The 25,303-nt window shown below is 51.1% G+C and overlaps 1 protein-coding gene across 1 annotated transcript; it reads right to left on the bottom strand.

Annotated features, from left to right (window-relative positions):
• Nucleotides 1–468: 468 nt before the first annotated feature.
• On the bottom strand, nucleotides 469–19,228 carry HS1BP3 (HCLS1 binding protein 3). The gene is made up of 7 exons (XM_051974084.1): nucleotides 19,019–19,228; nucleotides 16,815–16,980; nucleotides 10,110–10,317; nucleotides 9,151–9,367; nucleotides 3,132–3,289; nucleotides 1,950–2,067; nucleotides 469–1,048 (listed from the first exon to the last, which is right to left on the bottom strand). Exons 1-7 carry the CDS (start codon nucleotides 19,051–19,053, stop codon nucleotides 799–801), a joined length of 1,152 nt encoding a protein of 383 aa, XP_051830044.1. The 5' UTR covers nucleotides 19,054–19,228; the 3' UTR covers nucleotides 469–798.
• Between the last annotated feature and the right edge of the window lie 6,075 nt (nucleotides 19,229–25,303).

Genomic DNA, 25,303 nt, shown 5'->3' with positions numbered 1-25,303 from the left:
GGCCGCCCCTTTGCCCATCCCCCTCTCTGTTCCGCCTCCGGGCCACCGCCCGGCCCAGCTCGCACGACCCCAGAGCTCCCTTCTCTGGGAGACCCGCACCAGCTGCCTGGGGAGGGGGAGACTCGGGCCCATCTTTCGCCCTTTGGTCCCGGTTCCCCTTCTAGCAAACATGGCCTCGGGGAGCCCTCCTCGGCCCCGGTTCCCCCTGTCAGGAGCGGCGTTGCCTCGGTCGGACGAGACCTGCTGAAGACCGAGGTCTCCCCCGCGTGCAGGGCCATCCCGGCCGCCGGACCTCTGCCCACTGAGGGGACACTGAGGCAGGCGACCTCCCTGCCCCCCAATTCACTCGCAGGCCCGGCGTCGCCTCCGTCAGGGCCCTCTCTGAGTCAAGGACAGACGACACCGGCCCCCACGACCTCCCCCCGCCCCGGGGGCACGTCGCCCCTCAGAAGGACCCCGGCCCCCGAGCAACCTCATTCAGTCTGTTTATTTTAGCACCTGCAGCGACACGGGAGGCCCGGAGACGGGGACCCCCGAAAACAGCCACCCCCCAAGGCACTTCACAACCCCCCAGGAAGCAGCTAAGGAGGCCCCTCCCCCTCCCTTTGTGGATAAGGAAACGGAGGCACAGAAAGTCAGAGACCTGGAGAAGGTCCCACAGTGGGGTCCCTCGCCGGGGTCTCCCCAGACCCCCTCCTCCCCAACGACGTCACCGGGGCCTCTGGCACCCGCTCAAAGCAGGTTCCCTCTGAGGGCTGGGGCGGGCCGACTCCCCTCCCCCGCGGGGGTCAGGGCTCCTCAGAAGAGGCTGGGGGCAGCAGTGTGGGCTGAATTTTGGTCCTGGATGTACTTCAAGATGTCCAGCTCGCTGAGAGTTTGGGCCTGCACCTGGGGCTGGGCCCCCCGGGGGGCCGCTCCCTCCGGGGGCACGGTCACGGGCTTCTTGGGGATCGCTGGCTTGGGGGGCACCCGAGGCTTGGCCCTGGGTGGGGCCTGGGCTCCGGCCTGTGACCCCAAACTCAGGATCTTGTCCAAGTCCTCTTCAATTCTGAGGAGCAAAGCAAAGGGAGCTGATGAGCGGCCCTGGTACCAGCAGCGCCCGTCCCGTGGCAGTGCCCGTCCCACAGCAGTGCCCGTCCTGTGACTGTGCCCGTCCCACAGCAGTGCCCATCCTGTGACTATGCCCATCCCACAGCAGTGCCCATCCTATGACTGTGCCAGTCCCACAGCAGTGCCCATCCTATGACTGTGCCAGTCCCACAGCAGTGCCCATCCCGTGGCTGTGCCCGTCCCACAGCAGTGCCCATCCCGTGGCTGTGCCAGTCCCACAGCAGTGCCCATCCTATGACTGTGCCAGTCCCACAGCAGTGCCCATCCTGTGACTGTGCCCATCCCACAGCAGTGCCCACAGCAGTACCAGTCCCACAGCAGCGCCCACGGCAGTGCCCATCCCACAGCAGTGCCCGTCCCGTGGCTGTGCCCGTCCCACAGCAGTGCCCACGGCAGTGCCCAGGCGGCCACTGCCCCTCCCAGAGGCCTGAGCCTGCTTCCTCCTCCTCACCGAGCCTGGGGCCGGATGGTTCCGGGCTCACCCAGAGGCCCGAGGGGCGGGGCAGGGGGCATTTCTCCTGCCCAGCTCTTATGAGCCAGGTGCTGTTAACTCCCAGACAGAGGGGGGCGCTGCCCTCGGGCGCCCCCATGAGGGGACGATGGGGCCCAGTGGGGAAGGGCATGCTGGGTAACAAGATGAAGGGCCCCCCCCTTTGGAGATCCGCCAGCTGCTGGCCTGAATGGGGGGGGGTTGTCTGATGGGACTTTGTCAGTTGGGGGGGGGCAGTGGGAAGCCCCGGGTGCGAATCCTGCCTGACATCTCCTGGGGGCCCTGGCTAAGTGAGGGGGCGGGTTCTGTGGCCCGGGCTTCCCTTCCGGCTCCGCCCCCCAGTACCCACCCGAACAGGTCACTGACGCCCGGGCGCCCCTGCTGGGGCTCACAGGCAGCTGGCAAAAGCAGGGAATCTCCCAGGGAGACCTTCCCTCCGAGGTCAGGATCCTCGAACAACCGGTGACCTGCAGGCGGAGGCAACGGGTCAGCACTTATTAGGCCCCTGCTGTGTGCCGGGCAACGGCACCCCCTCCCCCCCCCAGGAGCCAGGACAGCCATCATGGGATCGGGGGAGCTGCTCAGAGCGCCCCCTGCTGGTTGTCGGGAAAGCGCGGATATCTTTTGCTCGGCTTTAAGCATCTGTTAGCAGGGAGGGCTTTTATTTTGGTGGGGGGCTGTGTTAGCGGCTGCGGAACACCAGGGAGGAGTCGGGGATCCCAAACCGCCCCGGGGCAGCGCTCGCTCCGGCTTTGTTGGTCCCGTCCGAGCCCTGGGTCCCTGTCCGAGCCCGGGCCTCTGGGCCCCTCTGCAGGACTCAGGGAGGCGCGAGCTCAGCAGCAGAGGCGCTTAATAAATGCTCACTGCCCGTCACCTGGCCCGCTGATGTGCAGGGGCTCTGGGCCCCGGGCTTCCTGGGGGGCGGGGGGAGGGGAGGGAGTGGCTCTGTCTGAGACCCGGGTCAGGGCCAGAAGGGAAGGGGGGGTGACTGGGGGGGCCGGAAGGGCCCCAGCTCGGCCAGTGCAGGATCTGAGGGGGCTCACGGACCCCCCAGGGAACACCCCGCCCCCAGTGAGCCCCTAGTCCGGGCACTGGACTGTCTGCAAGAACGGGGGGGGGGGGGGAAAGGGGAGAGCAGCCCCTGTCCCCCCGGAGCTCGGAGTCCTTGTTGGGGACAGAGACACAGAGGCGCCTCAAAGCCCGGAGAGGCCCCGGGGGGGCTGAGTGAGACCCCAGCCCGGGGCTTCAGGGCGGACTTCCAGGAGGAGGCGATGTCTGAGAGAACCCAGGCTCCTTCCCCGCCCGGCCCATCATCCCACGGCCTGTCACTTCCAGGAACCTCTTTATGCACATGGGCTGCTCTGACTTTTCCCATTTTACAGAGAAAGCAACTGAGGCAGACTGGGCAAGAGTCACAGTCACTGTTTCCGGGGCAGGTTTTGAATTCGGGGCTTTCTGCCGCCGCAGGCCCAAACGCCCAGTGAGGATTCCCCCCCCACCCCCCAGAGCCCCCGGGGCCGCTGCCACTCACCGGCGGGGCTCGGGGGCGAGCGCCGCGGGCTGAAGAGCTCCTCCTCCTCCTGGTCCGCCTCCTCCTCGAAGATGGTCAGCTTGGGCCTGCCCGAGCCCGCAGGGGCCGCCCTGGGCGTGGCCGGCGCGGGGGCTCGAGGCCTTTTGGGCTTCTTGGTCCTGGGGAGGGAGAGCGGGTCGTTGGGCGCAGGGGGCGGGGCCGAGCTCCTCCCCGGCACGTGGCGCAGGGGAGCCCGAAGGGCAGAACACCGGGTACATGGGGAGCTGGGCCGGCTGCGGGCGAGGGGGGAGGGGGAAAGGTCCCCCTCCCCACTCCCAGAGGCCGTGAAACTGCAAAAAGGGACCTCTGGTCTCTGCTGGGTGACCTCCGGTGAGCGGGAGAAGGGACAGAGACAGACACACAGAGGACAAGGAGAAACGGGCACGGAGATAAACAGAGCCAGAGGGACCGCGCCCCGGGGGCTGGTGCTGGCCCGAAGGCAGGTGGAGGCACTTCTCGCCTCCCGGGGCCGCCCTGTGAATGTGGGGGAGGGGTCTCGGGAAGGGGTGGTCCCATGCGGGGGGGGGGGGGGGGGGTGTTGGTGGGGGAGCTCATGTCCAGGCTCTCCTGGCCCGCTGAAGGTGTGTCCTGGGGGAGGGGTCTGGGCACAGCCTGGGCCTTGAGGGAACTGTGGGGGCTGCACTGGGGCTGTATGGGAGGATGGGGGCAGGAGGAGGCGCAGTAGTCCAAGTGAGAGGTGACTCGGCGCTGCCTGTAGGGGCGGGGCCAACCGGCCTTAGCACCCTAGGGGTTATGGGGTGAGGGAGGCGGAGAGACCCCGAGTCCAGTTTGAGATGTCTCTGGGCCACATTCAGGGGGAACTGTGCTATTGCAGCCTCTGGCAATATGGGGCCGGAGCTCCAGAGAGAGGTGAGGGCTGGAGACACAGATGAGGGGTCCGTCCTTGAAGTCATGGGAACTTCCGATGTCAGGAGGAGAGAAATGAGGAGAGGGGCCAGGGTGGAGCCTGGGGGAGCCCACACTTGGGGCGCGGCATGGGGGTTGGGAAAAGGAGCAGGCAGAGGGAAATCAAGGAAGGCGGCGGCCAGGAGGTGGGTCCCAGCGGGAAACGAGGGGCTCCGGGCAGAGACAAGGCCCTCCCATCTGGCCCTCCGCTTGTCAAGGCTCAGTTTGTTATTCCGTCAGATGGGGCTTGGGCTCCACAGCATCAATGACACATCTGCTGCCCGGGCTGAGCGGTGCTGGCCCAGGAGGACAGGGCTCCGGGCCCCAAGGGCGGCCCCTCTGGCACAGTTCCAGGGCCCTGCCTCCCACCCAGGGATGCGGCCGGCAGCGGCTCTTGGGCGCCCCACCCTGGCCACAACGGGGAGGGACAGCAGAGGGCTCAGGGCCGTGGAAGGCCACCCCTGGCAGCCGCTCACTGATGGGGAGCCTGGGTCTTCCCCCAAAGCCCGCTCCAGAGAACAGAACCAGGGGAGGCAGACGGGACTCCCCAGGGGCCACTGAGGACTTCCCTAGAGCTCGAGCTGCCTGGGGAGAATGAGCTGTCTGGGAAGGTGGGGGCTGGGTCCCCAGCATTTGGGAGCCCCCCTCCCTTGCCGATGATGGCTCTGGCCCTGAGTGTGTGACCCTCTCTAGATTTCACAAATCAGGGGGAAGGACACACTGGAAGGGCTGAGGGCCCCTCAGCGGGCACCCAGGAGCTTATACCCTGAGTCCAGCCTCTGAGACCCTCGGGTTCACTCCCATTTACTTGGTGTGCTTACAGGCTCTCCCCCTGGAAGAGGTACGGCCCGCATACAGAAGGCGCTTAATTTGTGTTTCTGGGAAGGAGAGTGAAGAGGGCTGCCGGGAGGCAAGCCGCCCTAAGGGAAGCCCTGGAGCTGGCGGGGGCCTGGGAGGCTGGTTCTTGGCTGCCCGGCTCTGGCACCTCCTCCCGGAATGAAGAGGAAATCCGAGGGAACATCCTCTGCACCCACAGAGTGTTTTCCTGCCCAAAAAAGGAGCAGCCCACGGCCGGCTCCGGGCAAGCCAAGTCTGGGCTGTGTTGGAGCGGGTTCCCAGGAGCGATAGACGCTCTTATCTCTACCAAAACAAGGCCCGAGCGGGGACGGCGGGGGACGGGCGGCACCGGCGGCGCTGGCTGCGGACGATTCGCTTCGGCCTCCGCTGTCCCCGCTTGACCCCAGTGACTCAGGAAGCGGCTATGAGACGCGGGGAGAGACACCGGCTTTAGCAACCGAGGGAAGGCCCGAGGAAGGCTGGGACCTCAACGACCAGCTACCCCGGAGGGAAGAGGGCCCCCAGAGGGGAAGACACTGACCCCAGAGGCCAGGGTCACTTCCCCGTCCTACAAATCAGTGCCGGGGATTTCAAGGTCACAAGGAAGTGAGGCAAGTGCAGAACAAAAATGAAGGCTGGACCAGGGCAAAATGGCCTTGGGGGGAAGAGAGGGCAGTGACAAGGGCAGGTGGGAGGATGGACAACAGGGAGAGGGCCTCAGTGTGAGTCTGCTTGTAGGTGTCTGGCCACAAAGGGCCCAAAGCAGGGGTGGGAAGGTGATCCTCAAGAGAAGCAAGGAAAAAGGAAAGGAGCACCTGGCTGCCCTGGGTGAATCCCAGGCACTGCACCCAGAGGATCCAGGGGTCCCCAAAGAACCGGCAGATGTGACTGCTCAGCCCCGGCCAGGAATATCTGAAGGACTGTGGAAAATGGAGGAGGTACCAAGGTATCAATGACCTGGAGAAGGGCAAGGATGGTCCTATCAACAAAGGAAGGATAACAGTCAGCGAACTAAAGATCAGGGAGCAACGCTGTGGTTCTTGAGATTTTAGGACGTTTCACGAAAGAAGGCAAAAAAAAGTGCGGATCCCATGGACGGCATCTTACAGACTGGGAAAGGCCCCCCGGGAGCTGTTTGCTTCGGTCATGGGGCGGCTACAAGGGAAGGTCAGGGGATGGTCAACAGAGATTTCTGCAAAGTAATTTGATTAAAGGTCCTGTGCTGTTCTTGTGAAAAGGACAGAGGTAAAGACCTGGGGTGAAATGGAAAAGAGAATACAAAAACTCACTGAAGTCGGTAACTTAAAAATTAGGATCGGGCGAGTGGAATCTACTGATCCCATGAGACATCAAGAAATAATAAAACAAAATCAAATGAATAAAAAAAAACCACAAGAAAATGTGAGCTATTTCACTGGAAAACAGATTGAGCAGAAAGAAAAATTTAAGAACTACTGGATTACCTGAAGACCATGATCCAAAAAAGATCTCTATCATATTTCAAGAAACGAGAGAGGAAAATTGGCCAGCATCTCAGATCCAGAGGATAAAATAGAAAGAGAAATAATCCACTATCGGCCCCAAAATAAAAACTTCCAGGAATATTATGTCCAAATTCAAGCTCACATGTGAAGGAGAAAATAAAACAAGTAACCAGAAAGAAACTATTCAAAAATTGTGGAGCCACAGTCAGGATCACCTAAGATTTAGCAGCTTCTACTTTAAAGGCTTGAGCTGGACATGTGATATTCCAGCTAGGATTAGGACCAGGAATCACCTATTCAGTATAATCCTTCAGGGGAAAAAATGGATATTTACTAAAATAGAGACTTTCAAGAATTCCCGATGAAAAGAGTAGAGCTGAATACAAAATTCAGCATTCAACTATATCTCAAGAGAAGCATTAAAAAAAGAAAACAGGAAAGAAAATTCATAAGAGATCCCACAAGGTTAATCCATTTAACATTCTTACATAGCAACTTTGTTACTCCTAGGAACTATAATTATTAGAGCAATTAAGAGTTTATATGGACAAAAAGCATGGATACCTCAAAACTAAATGAATAAGTAAGAAAGAGGGACACAGTGGGAGAAGGGGCAAGGGAGAGGTAGAAAAAGGAAAAAAGGGCATGCAAAGAACTTTTATGCTGGAGGGGAAAATAATCAGAGGGTGGGGGTGACAGGCAAAGCTTGAACTTCAATTTCATTGGAATTGGTTCAAAGAGGGAAGACTATATATCTATATGTAATATAGAAATCAATCTTATCAATAGAAAAAAGACAGAAGGGGAGAGGGTGGGGAGAAGGAAAAGGATTGTAAAAGGAAGAGTGGATTTAAAGGAAGCCGCGGTCAGAAGCAAAACAGTTTCAAAGAGGGAAAGGCTAAAAAAAAGGAGTAAAAAAGGTAAGAAGATAAAATGGAGGGAAATACACAGTATTCATTACCGTGAATGTAAATGGGATGAGCTCACCCATAAAAGGAAGCAGAGAATAGAATGGATTATAAACTTGAATAAAATAATATATTGTTTATAAGACACACACTTGAAACAGAAAGACACAAGTGCTAGAGCAGAATAAGTATCAGCTGAAGTAAAAAAGGTAGAGATATGCAAAGGTAAGTGAGCGGAACCAGAAGAACATTGTACCCACTAATAAAAACACTGTATGGTGATCAACTATGATGGACTTTGTTCTTCTCACCAAGAGATGATTCAAGATTATTCCAAAGGACTCATGATAAAAAAATGCAACTTTCCTCCAGAGAAAAAAACTGAGGATGGAGTCTAAATGCAGCTCAAAGCATCCTCTTGTGACATTTCTTATATCGTTTTTTTTTCTTTTGGTCAGTTTCTTCTCTCACAACTTGACTAATATAGAAATGTTTGACATGATTGCACATATATGACCTATATCAAATTGTTTGCTGTTTTAGAAGGGGAGAAAAGAGGGTGGGTGGCAGAATATTTGACCCCCAAATTTTTAAGTGTTAACATTTATCTTTCCAAGTAATTAGAAATTATATTATTTTAAAAAGACAAAGCAATTGGGTAATGACGGTCAACTGTGAAAGACTTGGCTACTCTGGGAATGACAGTGATATAAGACAGTTCCAAAAGATTCTGTTATTCATGGACAGAGGACTGATGAACTCTGAGTGCAAACAAGTATAATTGTTGTGCCTTTTTTGCCATGAGAAGAAGGGCTAAGCGCTAGAGGGCAGGAACCCCGGGGAGTTCCAGAGAGCTGCAGAGGCAGATTTAGGCTGGAGGTCAGAATAATCCTTACAAGGAGAGCTGTCCCAGTGTGGAAAGGGGCTCCTCCGAGAGGGGTGGGTTCCCCCTCACTGCCAAGTGTCTAAGCAAAAGCTGGATGACTCCTTGTTGGGTCGGGCTGGGGGCCTTGGAGTGCCTTTTACAGCACTCTGATCCTGGGTTCCCAATCCTATGTGCTCTGAATACAGTCAGCATTTAATAATGGCTCAGTCAATTGAACCAGTGTTGGATAAGTTTTTAAAGCTCCTCACTTAGGGCGGGGGCTCTAGGATCCCCATTTTCTAGATGAGAAGAATGAGACTGAAAGGGTTTGGGTTGGCAAGGGTTGCAGAAGGTGTTATTGAAGGGCAGGGGCTGATCTCTCCCCTCCCCCCATGCTCCCACCCCCACCCGTTTCCAGAACCTAAGCACAGGGCTCAGCACACAGAAGGAATCAGATAAATATAACTCATGTCAGCAAGGGGGCTCAGAGTTAAACAGGTGGTTCAAGTGTCCAAGTGGGCAGTTCAAATCCTGCCTCAGCCACTCACTAGGTGTGTGACCCTGGGCAAGTCACTTAACCTGTGCCTCAGTTTCTACATTTAAAATATTAGGGGGTTGGAGTCAGCCTTTAAGTCCCCTCCAGCTCCATCCTGAGGATCCTGGAGGAATCAGCTACTCCCCTCCCCCCTCATTTGACAGATGAGAATTGCTGGGGAGCACCAAGGCCCAGACTGGGAGCCTGCCCAGCCAGGCTGGCTCCTCAGCAGAGAGGAGACAGAGACAGAGGAGGGAGACCCTCCCTCCCCCCTCCCCCCGCCCTTCCTTCTGCTGTGCACGCAGAGCCCAGGGAAGAGCCTTCCTGAGACAGCGCGCCCAAGCGCTCAGACTCAGGAATCCCTGGCTGGAGGGCCAAGCAGGAGTAAAATGGCAGGGTCAATACTTGAACCCAGGATTCCCAACAGCAGGAGATGAGGACCTACCGCATGATGCCCAGGGGGTCCAGCACCTCTTCCTCCTCTTCCTCCTCCTCCTCTGCCCTCTGGTGGCTCAGGCTGCCAGGCAGGGGAGCCCCGCTCCCTGTCTTGTCTGGCTCCTGGAAGAAGTCAATCCCATCCCCAGGGTCCCCATCAGTCTCCTCCTTCTCCTGCTCCTGCAGACGCCGCCCAATTAAATCACTTCCCCCAGAGGGCTTCGTTCCTGTAGCAGGAGACACAAAAGGAAGGCAGGAGGAAGTCACTGGGGGGAAGGCACGAGCCTGGACACCGGCCGCACTTCTGCAAGGGAACGGCCAAGACCTTTTTCTTTGTGGGCTTCCTCGGTTTCCCCACCTGTAAAACCTGGGGAATGGAGCAGATTGCCTCCCCTTGTCTTTCTAAATCTGGGGTCCTAGAATTTAGGAAACCCAGAGCAGCGCTTTGCGCGACGGCAAACTTCCTGGGGGCGGGATGGCACGCAGCTGGCAATTAAGCTGCAAAGAACCTTAGTCACCTTTCAGAAGCATCGGGTTCGAGATTTGGTTCTGTCTCACTGGGTGGCTTCTGGTAATGACTGTCCTGTCTCTGGCCTGCTGCTCCCTGTTCTCTGATCCAAGGCTTCTCCCAGCTTCTCTGTTCTAGGTTCTCAAGTCCCTCCCAGGTCTAACTTTCTAGTTCCATATTCTAAGAGATTTCCAAAGCTGATAATTGCCTGTTCTAAGCTCCCTGCCAACTTAGACATTCCCTGTTCTAGGAGCCCTCCCGTCTGTGACAGTCCCTGTTCTAGGAGCCCTCCCATCTGTGACAGTCCCTGTTCTAGGAGCGCTCCCATCTGTGACAGTCCCTGTTCTAGGGGCCTTCCCCATTCTGACACCCTAGAAAGCAATTCAAATCCAGCCCAGCTCCCAGCCCCAGTGCCTGCGTGGACACAGACATGCCGGAGCCTGGAGCCCCTAGTCACTCACCCAAGAACTCCAGCAGCTCGGGGCTGCTCACCAGCTCCCCGTCCTTAGCGATCTGACGCATGATGTCATTGAACATCGCTCTGCGCTCTCGGATGTCGGACTCCCCGACAAACAGGATTTTCCTGGGGAGCAGGGGGAGAGCAGCCTGTGGATAGCGGCTCGTCAGCTTCTGGTAGAACTCTTCGATCTCACTGTATTTCTTGGAAACCTGGGATGAGATGGACACATGCTGACCAGGGCACGAGGCAGCCCCAGAGGAGAGGGCTTGTCCAGTGTGTGTGTTGGGGGGGCGGGGGGGGAAGAAAGAGCCCAGCCCCAGCCCCTGGTGGCTTCCCAAACAGCTGGTAGTGATTTCTGTGGGCACCGAGGACAGGGCCAGGGCAAGTGAAACTGACTCAGGATGGAGCTTTGGGGACCAGAGTCAGGCTCATCCATCCCAGGACCTGCAACACTCTTGGGAATCCTGTCTCTGCCTGAAGACCTCTAGGGAGGAGGCTCGCCCCAGCCCATCCACTGTCACCGAGGCAACAAGCATTTATTAAGCACCAAACTCTGCCCCAGAGAGCTGCTGGTTAGGAAAGCCTGACACCAGGCTGAAACTGCCCTTTGTAGTCTCTCACTGCCCCCTGGTCCTGACTTGAAAGGGCATAAAGATCACATGAAGATGGGGCTCCGGAAAAGGGCCATTTATTATTTTTTAATGGTAGCCTTTAAAAAAAAAGATTATTTTTCCCCTCAAAATTACATGTCAAAAAGGTTTTATTTATTTTTGAAAATATTGAGTTCCAGATTTTCTTCCAACCTCCCCAAACCTTGAGAAGATAATCTGTTATGGTGACACATTTAAAATAAGGCAGATTTACATGTTGTGGGGGAAAAAAAAAAGAAACACAGGCCAAAAACCAAAATCAAAACAAGAAGAATAAAGAAAAGCTTAAAAATATGCTTTAAGTTTCACTCAGATGCCATCGATTGTTCCTCTGAAGGTGACTCATATTTCATCACAAGTCCTTTGGAAATGTCCTGGTTCTGGGACAGAAAAAATCCGCACCCAGACAACTATGGAGAGTGGATTCAAATCAAAACATGCTATTTTCACCTTTTTTGCTTTTTTCCTTGTGGTTTTTCCATTTTGTTCTGATTTTTTCCTATAGTTGTTTAACATGGAAAAATGTTTAAAATGATTGTACACATTGTACACAATGATTGTACAAAAAAAATTGGAACTCAACATTTAAAAAAAGTAAATGTAAAAAACTGTTTTGACATGTAATTTGGGGGAGAAATAAAGTAATACTTTTAATTTTTATTTTTTAATAAAGTGATACTTTTTAAAAAATGTTATCATTGAAAAAATAATGAATGTTGAAAACTATCTTTACATGTAATTGGAAGAATATTATTGAAATTTAAAAAATATTTAGGGGGGCAATTGATGTAGGGAGAAGATTTAGATTGAAAATTTAAAAAGAGGAATTGTCTTGGATAACTGTATTGTTGAAAAAAGCTGTCACTCACAGCTGATCATCCTACAGTGTTGCTATTCCCAAATATAAAGTTCTCCTGGTTCTGCTCACTTCACTTTGCATCAGTTCAACTTTTTCCAGGTTTTTCTGAGTGTATTTTGTTCATCATTTCTCACAGGGCAACAGTAATTCATCACAATTATATACCACAACTTATTCAGCCATTCCCTGATTGATGAATACCCCCTCAATTTCCAATTCTTTGACATGACAAAAAGAGGTGCTACGAATATTTTTGCACATTTTGGCCCATTTCTTTTTATCTCTTTGGGATACAGCTCTAGCAGTGGTTTAGCTGGGTCAAAGGATACAGTCCTTTTAGCATAGTTCTAAATTGATCCCCAGAATGACAGGATCTATTCAATTTCACCAACAATGGATGTGTCTCAATTTTTCCCATATCCCCCTCTCCCCCAATATTTGTCATTTTCCTTTTCTGTCATATTAGCTAATGGCTGTGGGATGGCACCTCTGAGTTGTTTTAATTTGCATTTTTCTAATCAATAATGATCTAGAACATTTTGTCAAATGACTATAGTTTTGATTGATCTGATTGATGAAAACTTTCATCATATACTTTGATCATTCATTAACTATGGAATGGTTATATTTTTTTAAAAAAATTTGACTGTTTCTATATATTTGAGAATTAAAACCTTTATCAAAGAAACTTGCTATAAATTTTTTTTTCAGTTATCTCTCTCTCCAACCTATTTCCTCCATTTATCCTACTTTTTCTCTCTTCTTTCACTTTGTCCATTCTCAAAAGTGGTTTGCTTCCACCCCTCCTCCCTTCTATCAGCCTCTCCTTCTCTTATTTTCTTTCCCTCCTACTATAGGATTAGATAGATTTCTTTAATCAATTAAATGAGTATGTTATTCCCTCTTCGAGCCAGTTCCAATGGGAGTAAGATTCAGGTGATTTCCTCTGTCTTTCCCATTTTCCCTGCCACCTTCAAAGCTCTTCTGTACCATTTTATGTGAAATAATTCACTCCATTCTACTGCTCTCTTCCCCCTTTCCCAGTGAATCATCTCTTCTATCCCCAATTTAATTTTTTTTCAGATATCATTCCATCTAATCAACTTACACCCATGCTTCTTCTGTCTATGCACACTCCTTCTAATTGTCCCAATGATGATAAAGGGCTCAGGAGTTACAAGTTTCAACTTCCTATGTAGGAATGTAAACAGTTTAACCTTATTGAATCTCTATTTGCCATTTACCTTTTTTATGCTTCTTTTGATGTTTATATTTTAAAGTCAAATTTTCTATTCTGTTCTAGTCTTTTTATCAGTCCTTTATTTCTTTGAATATCCATCCTTCCCCCCCCTCCCAAGAATTATACTCAGTTTTACTGGGTACATTATTCACAGTTATATTTCTAGCTCTTTTGCCCTCTAGAATATCATATTCCAAGCCCTCCAATCCTTTAATGTAGAAGCTGCTAAATATTACGTCATTCTGACTATGGTTCCACAATATTCTGATGACTTGCAATATTTTCTCCTTATTTGTTATAACATTCTTGAGAATTTTCATTTTGGATCTCTTTAGAAGGTGAAGAGTGGGTTCTTTCAATCTTTATTTTATCCTATGCTTCTGGAAAAATCAGAAAAGCTAGAAATCCTCAATAATTTTTTGGAAGATGCAGAAAAGAGCTTTTTCATCTCTTTTAAATTGACCATTTAGGGTCTTCTCTTCAGTGAAATTCGGTGTCTCTTTTACCACTTGGTCTATTCTGATTTTTAATCTGATAGTTTATTCTGATTTTCTTCAGTACTTTTTTGTGTCTCCTTTTCCAAGCTGTTATCCTTCTTTTCATGATTGTCTTCTTCTTGGGTGGAGGTGGCACTGTGTCAAGTTTCAGGGTTTTTATGCAGCTATTTTCAGAGCTAGTACTGGGAGGTTGTAAATTTTCAGTTCTTCAAAATGGTTTGATCTAAGGAGAAGTGTGTTGGAGTTGGCAGAAATTAGGTATAGAACATTTATACTATATACCAAAATAAAGTCAAAAGGGATGTATGATTTAGACAGAAAGTATACCATAAGCAAATCAGGAGTTCAAGGGATAGTTTGTCTCTCAAATCTATAGAGAATGGAAGAATTTATGACAAGAGACAGAGTATTAGGGGATGCAAAATGGAAAATTTGGTTATATTAAATTAAAAAGCTTTTGCCCAAACAAAATTAGTACAGTCAAAATTAGAAAGAAAGCAGAAGTTTAGGACAATTTTTAAAGCAAATACCTCTAATAAAGGCCTTATTTTTCAAACATATAGGGAACGGGATCAAAATTTGTAAGAATATAAATTATCCCCCAAATGATAGTCAATGAACAGGAATGGCGATTTTCAGATAAAATAATCAAAGCTATCCACAGTCACAAAAATGTTCTATTGATTAGAAAAATGTAAACGAACAATTCTGATCAGATGGAATAACAGGACAGAAAAGAAAGGTGATAAATGTTGGAGGAGATGTGGGGAAATCGAGGCATTAATGCACTGCTGGTGGAGCTGTGAACTGAACTAAGCATTCTGGGGATCGACTTGGAAGTGAGGCCAAAGGGCTACAAAACTGTGCAAACGTGCCCTTTGATCCAACAACACCACTACTAGAACTATATCCCAAAGAGGGTTTTTAAAATGGGAAAAGGACATATTTGTAAATAGAAACATATACATACATACACAAAAGCACACATATACATACATAAATAGCAGTTTTTTTAATGGTGGCAAAAAAAATTGGAAATTGAGAGGATGTTCATTAATTGGGGAACAGGTTGTGGTATGATTGTAATGGAATATTCTGGTGCTATAAGAAATGATGAGCAGGGTGATTTTGGAAAAGTCCGGAAAGTATCACCCAAACTGATACAGAACGACAAGAATAGCTCCAGGAGAACATCTATTCAGTAAGAGCAACATTGTATCTTGTAAGAGTGACATTGTGTCTACACGAACAACATTGTATCTCCTAAGAGCACCATTGTATCCTGTAAGAGTGACACTGTATCTATATAGACAACATTATATCTCATGAAGGTGACATTGTATCTTATAAGAGCAACAGTTGTAGTCTCAACTATGAATGATTTGACAATTCTCAGCCGCACAATTCCTAAGGACTCCTGATGAAAAATTAGTTTTTACTTCCAGAGAAAGAACTGATGATGGAGTCTGAGTGCAGATCAATGGATGCTACTTTATTCTTTGTGTTTTTGACCTGTTTGCTTTCCCAACATGACTAATATGGAAAATTTTCTGCATGACTGCACATGTATAATCTACATCAAACTGCTTACTATTTTAGAAGAGGGAAAGGGAAAGAGGCAGAGAATTGGAAACTCAACATTTAAAAAAAATAATGTTAAAGGGGCAGCTAGGTGGTACAGTGGATAGAGCACCAGCCCTGAAGTCAGGAGGACCTGAGTTCAAATCTGGTCTCAGACACTTAACACTTCCTAGCTGTGTGACCCTGGGCAAGTCACTTAACCCCACACAACCCCAGAAACACTCCAGATGATGCAGATCCCCAACCACAGTGATACAGGGCAAAGGGCACAGAACTGAGAAAATCTGGAAAGTGCATTTAGGGTTAGACTTGTTCGGGCTCCAGAGCTTTGAAGTCGAGAGATTTTGAGGGAGTTGTTTTGCCCATCTTCAGTTCCCTCCCATGAAGCCATTGGGGCAGGCAGTGGAGGAAGCCCTGGGGTTGCAGTCTGAAGAAGACCTGACTCTACTTTGGACTCTTCCCCTGTTTAGATCTCAATTTCTTCTTGTATTGTAAAATTTATAAAAAAAATGTATTGTAAAAATTGTAAAATTTCTGTACAATGAGGTACGTTGTACTTCTGTACAGAGATGATGTAAAATGGGATCAGATGATGTCAAAGACCCTCCCCATTCTAATCAATTCTATAGTCCTGATTAATTCCCCTGGACCTCAGTGTTCCTACATGTAAAGTAGGCTAGAAATAGCTTTCCTGCTTCTTTCATGCATTCACAGGATCAGAGCTAAAAGGAACCTCAGAGTCCTCTCATCTAAAAACTGAGGCCCTTTGCCTCTCTGAAGGTTTGAAGGCCGTAAGTGGCTATGGGAGAATTCGCACTCATGCTCCCTGGCTCCGACTGCTTTTTTTCTTAGCCGCCAGTCCTGGAAGGGCTGTGGAGAGGGCTCAGTGAGAGAAGGGATGGAACCCACTAAACGGAAGGCCCCAGAACTGGGTTTATGGGTTTTCCTGAAGCTATTGTTCAGAAGGAATCCAGTCCAGTGTGGATCGAGCAGGGCTAGCCTGGGAGAGACAGGGTTCAAGATCTACTTTCTGACTCTTCCTAGCTGGAGGACCTTAGGGGAATCCAGCCTCAGTCTCCCTTCTGCAAAATGGGAGTGTTAGTCTTCCCGGGGGAGGCAGAAGATAGCCCTCGGGGTAACCATGGCCAGCGGCTCAGGCACAGTTGCCAGCAGCACCAGTGCCGGGGGGATCAGGAGGCTGAGCTCCGGTCTGGCTCCCATGAGCCAGTGGGTGGATTTTTAGCCCAGAGCCTGCCACGTCTGGGGTTTGGAGGACGTGAGGATGCCCACCCGCTGCTCTAGCTCCTCCTGCCAGTCACCTAGCCGGCACGGAGGTGCCCCAGAGATACTGACCAGAGACCTTGGAGATGTCCCACCAGATCTCTGGGGAGCACTGTGGGGGGCCCAGAGCCCAAGTGGCACTTCTAAAACCAAGCTGCTGTTGGAGCCCATCTAGAATGAAATGCTGGGGCAAAGGGATCTGGGCAGTGTGCTTCCGCCCCTCTTTCCCCCCTCCCCACAAGATGGATATCTTGGTAGAGCAGCTCTCCTCCTCCTGGATGGATAGAGCCTCCATGCTTCGGTTCTTTTTCTGGATTCCCAGCACTGAACACAGAGCTCTGCACACAGCAGGTGCCTAATCAATGCTTGCAAGCTGAATGGCCAGATGAATGGGGGACCCCCCACTCCCACCTCTCACTGTACTACAATGGCAGGCTCTCGGGACCGACTGGGAGGGGTCCCAGAAGGCTCCTGGGGTCACAGAGGTTAGCCCCCTGCTCCGAACCAGATGCCCCGCCCCCACACGAAGGGTACCCTCCAGCTTCTGCCCGAAGTCCCCAAGAGCGGCCTCGCCCCCCAGCCAAGCCAAGGCTCTCACCATGAACTGCACGACGTCGTCCGGCCTGTGCTTGGGCGACTTGAAGGCGGGCAGCCGGGTCACCACCACCACCTGGTACTCCACGTGGCCGGACATCATCTTGCCATGGATCTCCTGGTACGTGGGCACCGACAGGTCCAAGCCCGTGTGGGCGTTCTGAACTTGCCTGCGGGGAGGAAGGAAAGGGCCAGGTCAGAGGCAGGAGGGGCAGCAGGGGGCCTCAGGCTAGGGGCTGCCCCCTCTCTGCCAGTGACTCCCACCACATACGCTTATTAGGTGCTCACTGGGGACCAGCCGGCGGGGAGACAAGGGGGCCAAGCCTCGCCCTGCTGGAGCTCTGCAGACAGAGGGGAGAGGAGGCCGGGGGAGCTCGCTGTCCCGGGCCCTGCCTCCTCTCCGGGGGCGCAGGCAGGGGGTGCTACATCCATCAAGCTGACTTTGCAGCCTCGGAGACCCAGGATCCCGGAACTGGCGGCTGTGTGAGGAGGATTCCGACTCCAAGTCTCTCTCTGGGAGAGCTCGGAGCTGACACACCCACCTGACTACCCTTGTGCCTTCCAAATAGTGGAGGCCGTCCTCCCTGCTCCAGTGCCTCCCAGACTCAGGAAGGAGCAGAAGGACGACACCCCTGAGAGGTCCCGAGGTGCTCTGGCAGACGAGACCCCAGAAACACCCTCTTCTGATTCCCAAAGTTCCAGATGCCTCCGTTTCCCAGCAGCCTCCTGGCCCTGGAAGATGTACCTGTCCCGGCAGCACCCCCACCTGCCTGAGGGGGGAGGGGCGCTTCCTTCTCTCCCTGAGATCCCACTAGGGGCCCTCACAGGATTCCCTGACTCCATCCTGAAAGTGACTTCTCCCCGCCCCCCCCCCCCCCAGGTAAATAACCTGAAAGCGTTTCCCCAGGAATGACCATTTCTACCCCCTCCTCCCTTCCTCCTCCCAGGGATTCCCAATATCTGGCGGCCATTATTCAAACTCCATTCTCTACCCCTCTCTTAGGGACATCCCTCTAACACCGGCCAGCAGCAGCCCCAAATAGAGCAAGACTTTTTTTTTTTTTCCTGAGGCAATTGGGGTCAAGTGACTTGCCCAGGATCACAGAGCCAGGAAGTGTCTGAGGCCAGATTTGAACTCGGGTCCTCTTGACTTCAGGGCTGGTGCTCTCTCCACTGCACCACCCAGCTGCCCCTACATCCGGACTTCTTCACTCATGTCAATTCCACGCAGCCCCACGGACTGTCTATGAGGTTTTCTTGCCAAAGACAGAGGAGTGCTTGGACGTTTCCTTCTCTGGTGGAACCCAATTTTACAGATGACAAACTGAGGCAGAGAGCGGGAGTGCCCACAGGTAGGTGTCTTCCTGAGTCCTGGCTTGGTCACCTGATCACTTGACTAGACTTGATTGGAATCTTCATTTTGTCTCTCGTGCTCCTCTCCGTCTCTCTCCGTGTCTCAGTCTCTCTGGTCTCTCACTGTCTGTCCAGCTTCCCTGGGACTCACCCCAGCCTCCTTAGCTGCCAACAGCAGACAAGATGCCCAGCCCAGCCAACCCTGCAGCCTCATCCCTGAGGCTCCCATAAGGAGTCTCCGGTTTCCAGGAGGGAGTCCTGGACGCCCTTGGCAGCTCATGCTATCTACATTTGGGGCTTTTCTGGGCCTTAGTCTTCTCCTCTGTAAAATGGGTGGTCACGGAGAAAGTAGGGAAAAAACACGAGAAAGGAAAGCTGTTTTTCCTTCCTTCCTTCTTTCCCCCCCTTTTCTCCTCTTTCTTTCCTTCTTTCCTTCCTTTTTCTGGCAGAAGCAAAAAAAACGAAGCAAACGGGAAGGACCAAATGCGCGATCCTGAAGTGCCTCCCCTCCCCCCCAAAAAAAATCCCCCAGGTCTAAGGGCCTGGGCTACCTTAGAGAGGAAATCTGCGCGCAGGCCCCCCGCGGAGCTGGGACACAGCTCGCCCCGGGGGAGGGGCGGCAGGGGCCAGCTTAGTCAGGCCTCGGGACGCAGACCCGGACAGAGTCCGGCAGGCTGGGGAGGGGCGCTCTTCGGGCCTCAGTTTCCTCTTCGGAGAAGTGGGGGGATCCCGTTCAGGGCTGGCGTCCCTGGGGCTCAGTATTTGGGGCCGGGGAAGGGCCTCGGGGAGGCCTGGCTGGAGCCCCAGAAGCTTTCCTGAACATCGTCCCCGTCCCTCCCCCCTCCCCTCTCTCACCTGCTGGCCACCAGCACCGAAGGCCCGGGCTGCATGGCGCCGCTCGGTCACAGTCACGGGATAGAGGCCGCCGCCCCTCCGCTCCCGGGCGCCTCTGGGGGCTCCTCTGCAGGCTGCGCGCTCCTCCTGCCCTTCCTCCTGCCCTTCCTCCTTCCCTCCTTCCCTCTTTCCTCCCTTTCCCCTCCCTTCTTCCTTCCCTTCCTCTTTCTTTTCCTCCTTCTCCTCCTCCGCCCCCTCCGCTCCCTCCGCCCCGCCCAGCTGGGGAGGGTCCGGCCCAGGCCGGGGGTGGAGCAAGGATCGGAGCCGCCTCGCTGGGGTGGCCCGCGAGCCTCGGGCCGAGAACCGGGCCGGCCGGCGCCCCGCCCCCTCCGCGCGGAGGCCACGGAGAAAAGCCTCCGCAGTCCCGGGGCTCCGGGAAGGTCACGTGGGAGCCAGAGTGAGACCGGGCCACCTTAGAGGGAAGTAAAGGGTGGACTGGAAAGTGTTTAACAAGCGGCTCCTGAAAATGCGTTCCCTCGCCGGACACACTAAGTGTAATCTCTATTACCGTTATTTTCTTCCTTCTAAACTATCAAGAAAACAATCCAGATGGAATCGTTTGTAGCGTTTGTAGCCCGGGGTGTGAATGCTGGCTCTCCCAAGCCGGCACAGGCTGGCTCTGTTCGGCCGCGGGGGGGAGGCCCTTAAGGGGCACTGCGGAGGGCTTCTCTCCGAGGGTGAGACCTGAAGGTTGCCAGGAAAGCCGGGGAAAAGAAGCCAGAAAGAGAGGGAGCGAGAGGAGGAGGAAAAGAGGGAAGAGGAAGAGAAAGGGGAAGGAGGAGGAGGAAAAAAAGGGAGGGGGAAAAGAGGAGGAGGAAGAGAGGGAAGAGGAAGAGAAAGGGGAAGGAGGAGGAGGAAAAAAAGGGAGGGGGAAAAGAGGAGGAGGAAGAGAGGGAAGAGGAGGAGGAAGAGAAGATAGAAAAGGAGATGGAGGAGGAGGGGAGAAGAAAAAGAGGGGGAGGAAGAGAAGAGAGGAGGAAGAAGAGGAGAGAGAGGGAATGGAGGGAGAGGGAGATCCTGACACAGGAGAGCCAGTGAAAATGGCTGGAATTGGCAGATGGGATGTTCTACGGCAGGAACAGCAAGGGCGGCCAGTGTCTCTACCTGATTACCTCTGGGAGGGGAAGGGGATGGAAGAGGACTGGAAAGGGAGGGAGGAACCCGATGGGGGACTTCCAGAGGCCAGCACAGAAGAGTTGGGAGCACAGTTCACGGGGACAGTCAGTGCAAAGGCCTGGAGGTGGGAGATCCTTGTGTAATCAACTGATAGAAGGCAATTTGGCTGAACCCCGGGGCTGTTTGGCCTTCCTTTCAAAAAGGACCGATGCATCATGGGGCGGTCTTCAATTGTGCGAGAATCGGACTGAAGGAGGCAGGGCTGTCAGCCTCTCTCCTCCACAAGTCCAGGGGCAGGACGGAAGCCTGGGGAAGGCCCGGGTTCCAGTGAAAGCCTGGTGGAGGTCTCCCCCTTCAGCCGCCTTCGTGGCCGTTGGAACGAAGCGTTTTCATCTTCCCGCTCCCCTGGGGGAAGTCTTCACAGGGGTTGCAGCAGGCACCCCTAAGTCAGCAGCAGTCTGAGATGTCGGTTACCCCCCGGCTGGCTGGTGGGTTGGCCCCGGACACTCTGCAGTCCCGTCCTGGAGAGCACACGCTGTCTAAAAACACTGCGCTTGGCATCTGGGGCCCTCCTGAGAACGCAGAGGACCTAGGATTCCATTCCAGAGCCAGCAGGCTTGCCAAGGCCCCGGCTCTTCACTTCGGCAGCTGAGTGGAGGATGGATGGGGCAGGGAGGGCAAGCAGCAGGACCTGGCTCTTCGGAGCCCCTAAGAGGTGCTCGCTGACTGGGGACCGACAGGCCAGGGGTGGGCTGAGGGCCAGGGGTGGGACTGAGGGCCAGGGATGGGATGCTAAGGGCCGTGGATAGCCCCAGATTGAGGAGTATTGAGGGGCAGAAAGCACCCTAATTCCAGAGAGTGTGGAGGTCACAAACTGGGAAGGCCGGAAGAATGGAGGTGCCGGCAATGCAACTGTCAGAGCTAGGGAGGGGAAGGGTGCAGTTCTGGGGCAGCGCCAGACCAGCCTTCCCAGGACCTTGCCTCCATCTCCCTCGATTGTTGGGAACAGCATCTTTGGGTGGAATCTGGGAGTCTGTGACTGACAACCAAGATGGCTCCCTCGGGGAAGGAGAAGGGAAAAGACAAGCAGGTGCCCCCGTTAGCTGCAACCCCTTGTCTCCAAAGGAGCCAGGGTTACTCTCCTGGCTCCTGGAAAACCTAGGTTGTAGCAAGTTTGGAGCAAGCTAATCTTGGAATTGAAAGAAGAATGCAAGCAAAGGAAAACCAAACAGAACAAGATACTTTCAGTCTTCTTTTATTCATTGTTAGCCGATAATCCTGCTTTTCCGTGGAGATTTATAACAACGTTTTCTGGAGAAAAGCATGCTCAAAAGTGTTAAACTGGTTGAAGAAGGAAAAGTGCCTCTTCGGACTTGTACATTATTCCTCACTGAGGATCCAACCAGCTTCTCGTTACCTCAGACTCCCAAAACATCCTGGATCCAAAATCGTGTTGAACTTTCACCTGGTTCATCCACTCTTTTTAAGAGTCCCCTCATTCGTCGTCCCGGCGAATCCAGCTTCTTATATCAGATATAAGGACAGAAATTGAGCTTTGGCTTCTCCATCTGGGTTTGCGTTCCTGCAGAAGCCCACCCCACTCTGTGTGCTTGTTCACTGAAAGACTACGGGAGCCATTTGTAATTCACTGAAGGCTTGTTTTCCTTTTCAGTACACGATTCTCAATCTCCTCAATCCAGTCTTCTTAAGGTGATGATGATCCCCAGGTATTCATGAAGAAATTTACAAACACATTTGAACAGGATTAAAATACCCATCATTAAATAGACACAAGTCAGGGCCGGAACAAAGCTGCCCGTTCTTCTTGTCTTTTTTCTTTCATGTTTCTGCTACAAACATCTAGAATTCATCATTTAGGAGTCAAAACTCATGGTCTCGAAGACAGAAACTGTAGATGTTTCAGACGCTGCCTGATAGTTAACCTGTTGCCACCTGCCCCCTTTTTTCTTTATTTTCTCTGGAGAGTTCCTCAAAAATCTACTGCTTTATAAAAAACAGGCAAGACTTCAGTTTCCCCATCTGAGTCCTTATCTAACAACAACAAAAGAATAAGAACAGTAATAATAATTGGATTTTATGTAGCATTAAGCATATAGCGAACACTATTCTAAGTACTTTGCAAATATTTTCTCATTTGATTTGCGGTTAGTTTCTTTTATTTCCAAATTGGGAAGATGGTTGTAACTTCCGAGGATCAGATGACCAAAGCCCCATCTGAGGTTTTGATATAAACCTCATCGAGGTTTGTTGGCCTCAGAGAACTTACATTCTAATAAGGAATCTAAAACACAAAAAAGGCCCTAGAAGAAAGAGTGGAGAGGGTGACCAATGTGAGCCAAACAGTTATGGAGAAAGTGAAAGCAGGGGTCCTCAAACTACGGCCCGCGGGCCAGATGCAGCAGCTGAGGATATTTATCCCCTCACCCAGGGCTATGCAGTTTCTTTATTTAAAGACCCACAAAACAAGGTTTTTGTTTTCACTATACTCAGACCCTCCAACAGTCTGAGGGACAGTGAACTGGCCCCTTATTTAAAAAGTTTGAGGATCCCTGATTCTAGAGAGTTAGGTTTGTTGGTGAAGAAAGTTGACTTCTATAGAAATGGTCACAAATAACAGAAGAAGGATGTGAACCTAGGTATTCTCATGATAAACAACACTTTATACCTTCTCACCATGCATTTATTATTAGCTATCTCAGACAACCTTCTTCTAATAATTTTATAAAAAAGAAAAATGATATTTATATTTGTTGCCTCAGACAGGATCGTGAAACTACTAAGTTTCAGAGTTGGAATTATACACAGTGCTTCCAATTTGAAGAATCTTTTCATTGAATATTTCTTCATAAAAAAAAATTGTTATTGTTGGCTTGGATCTATTCTTCCCTTCTGCAACTATAATCCATCCCCTTAATTTGTTGGAGGTATTCAATAGATTTTATGTGTGTGTGTGTGTGTGGTGTGTGTGTGTGTGTGTGTGTGAGAGAGAGAGAGAGAGAGAGAGAGAGAGAGAGAGAGAGAAAGAAAGAGAAAGAAGAGAGATTGGAAGAGGAAGCTTTGAAAACTTATAAATTTGATAAGTTGTATGGACAGATGAGAATATAAAATATTTTACAATGTTGTCTTTATGCAGGAAGTCATAATCAGTGACTACATTAAAGAAATGAGTACAAGAAAAGATTCTTTTTAGTTACAATCCAGAACAAAGCTTGAAAATCCAGGCCAGATTAAAAAAAAAACAACAACACTCACGATGTCCTCAGCTGTTTTTCCTTATTTCCATCCTCCCAGGATATTGTTTAAATTTCACTTCTCTCTATTCTTGGTAACCTGCAAAAGTTTCTCAGGTAGCTCCCAATGTATTTTTTAAAAATTATTTTAATTCATAATCATTAGTAATTTTGATAGGTATATCATCACCAATCAATAAAAATAGCGGCTGATATTTTCTACGTGGAACAAACTTCAAGCCTTTGGTGACACTCTTGAGATTCCATGAAGTCAACACTACTTGTCTTATGACTGAAATGATAATCAGATAATCACATCTCAGGGAAGAGAGAATCTTGAATCTATGATTTATGTCTGCAGTTCTTGAGTAGATAGCATCTGCAACAAGTATAAAATTTTCTCAATGTTCACTTTTCCTTTTCTTTCTTGAAACAAAGATTATTGTATTTCCTGGAGGTATTAGTTTGCTTTCTGAGCACCAAATAGCTGGCTACAACCTTTCCCCTACTTTGGTTTTCCCTACTTTGAAAGAGATTAGTATTGGAATAGAATCTTTATATAACACTGCTCATTAGCTCTGTATCCTTCTCTGAAAGGGCTGATTATCAGGGCCCAGTTTCTACGCAAAGAAAGACATATTTCTTTGGAAAGTTGTTAAAAGACAGGTCAGTTCTCCGAGAGCCTCCACAGCTGTGGATGATAGCATCTGAAGGAGTCGCAGGCAGCCTTTGCTGACACAGGTGTTGCAGTTTGGGCATGAGATAAATTGGAGGCAGAGGGAAGAGGAGAGAGGTCAGACAAGGCGATGGCCTCTCAGTTAGAGAACAGCAACTGCTGGTCAGTCTCCTTGCCTCATCCCCTCAGAAGAGGAGATCCATTCTAGGTTGGAGCTCCAGCAGCCACTGTCAGGTGGCTCCCGTGTGTTCCAGCAACTCTCCCGTGCAGTCCAACATATGGCATCTGAACGTGGGGCGAGAATTACAAGAAGAACCAAAGCTGTTCGTGAGGAGGATCCTTCCAGAATTAAGGAAGAAGAGTCCCGGTAAGAATTTTGTATTCGGGTAACGAAACGGGCCAACACATCAAAGGGCTGAGCCAGGGGACCGATGAGACACTTCAATGCTTGTGCTGACCACAGTGCTCCTCTCCGTTTGAGAGTTTGCCTCCGTGATATTTGACAAGATCAACACCTGCTACAACCCTCCAGAAGTGGCAGTGCCACTTGCATTCCTCAGTGTGCGGCCGGTGCTGGGGGTGGGGAGCAGGGAGAAGGGAAATAACAGCAAAACAAACAAAAAAACTGGGGAATTAAGGGACAGGTCAATTTCCCGAGAGTCTCCCCAGCTGTGGATCACAGCATCTGAAGAGTTGCAGGGCAGCCTTTGTTGACACAAGTTTTGGGGACTGGGAATGAGAGAAGTTGGAGGCAGAGGGAAGAGGAGGGAGATGAAATAATGCAATGGCTTCTCAATCTGAGATGTCAAAGAACAACAACTGCCTGTCACTCTCCTCACAAGAGGAGATCCATTCTGGGTTGGATCTTCAGCAGCCACTGTCAGGTGGCTCCTATGTGATCCAACAAAAAGTCACTTCTTAGTGAGGGACACCCTAAGTCGTTTCCAATAAACGTGTGGTTTTCTTTTCAGTTAATCTCTGAAATTATTCACTTCCAGTTAGGGGATTGAATGAATGGATGAGATTCTACCTTGTTTCTCCTGGAACCATAATTACAATTTCTCCAAAAATTTAGATGTGAGATGACTCCAACTTTCCTGAGGTCCCAGAGTGATGGAATGAAACCAGCCCATGGGAGTGGAATCACAAAGGTAAGGTTTTTTTATTCCTATCAGACTTCCTTGCTTCGGTTTGTGTGGAACA

The sequence above is a fragment of the Antechinus flavipes genome, chromosome 2 (genome assembly GCF_016432865.1).
Source record: "Antechinus flavipes isolate AdamAnt ecotype Samford, QLD, Australia chromosome 2, AdamAnt_v2, whole genome shotgun sequence".
NCBI lineage: Eukaryota > Metazoa > Chordata > Mammalia > Dasyuromorphia > Dasyuridae > Antechinus > Antechinus flavipes.
This window is presented reverse-complemented; position numbering and strand designations above follow the sequence as displayed.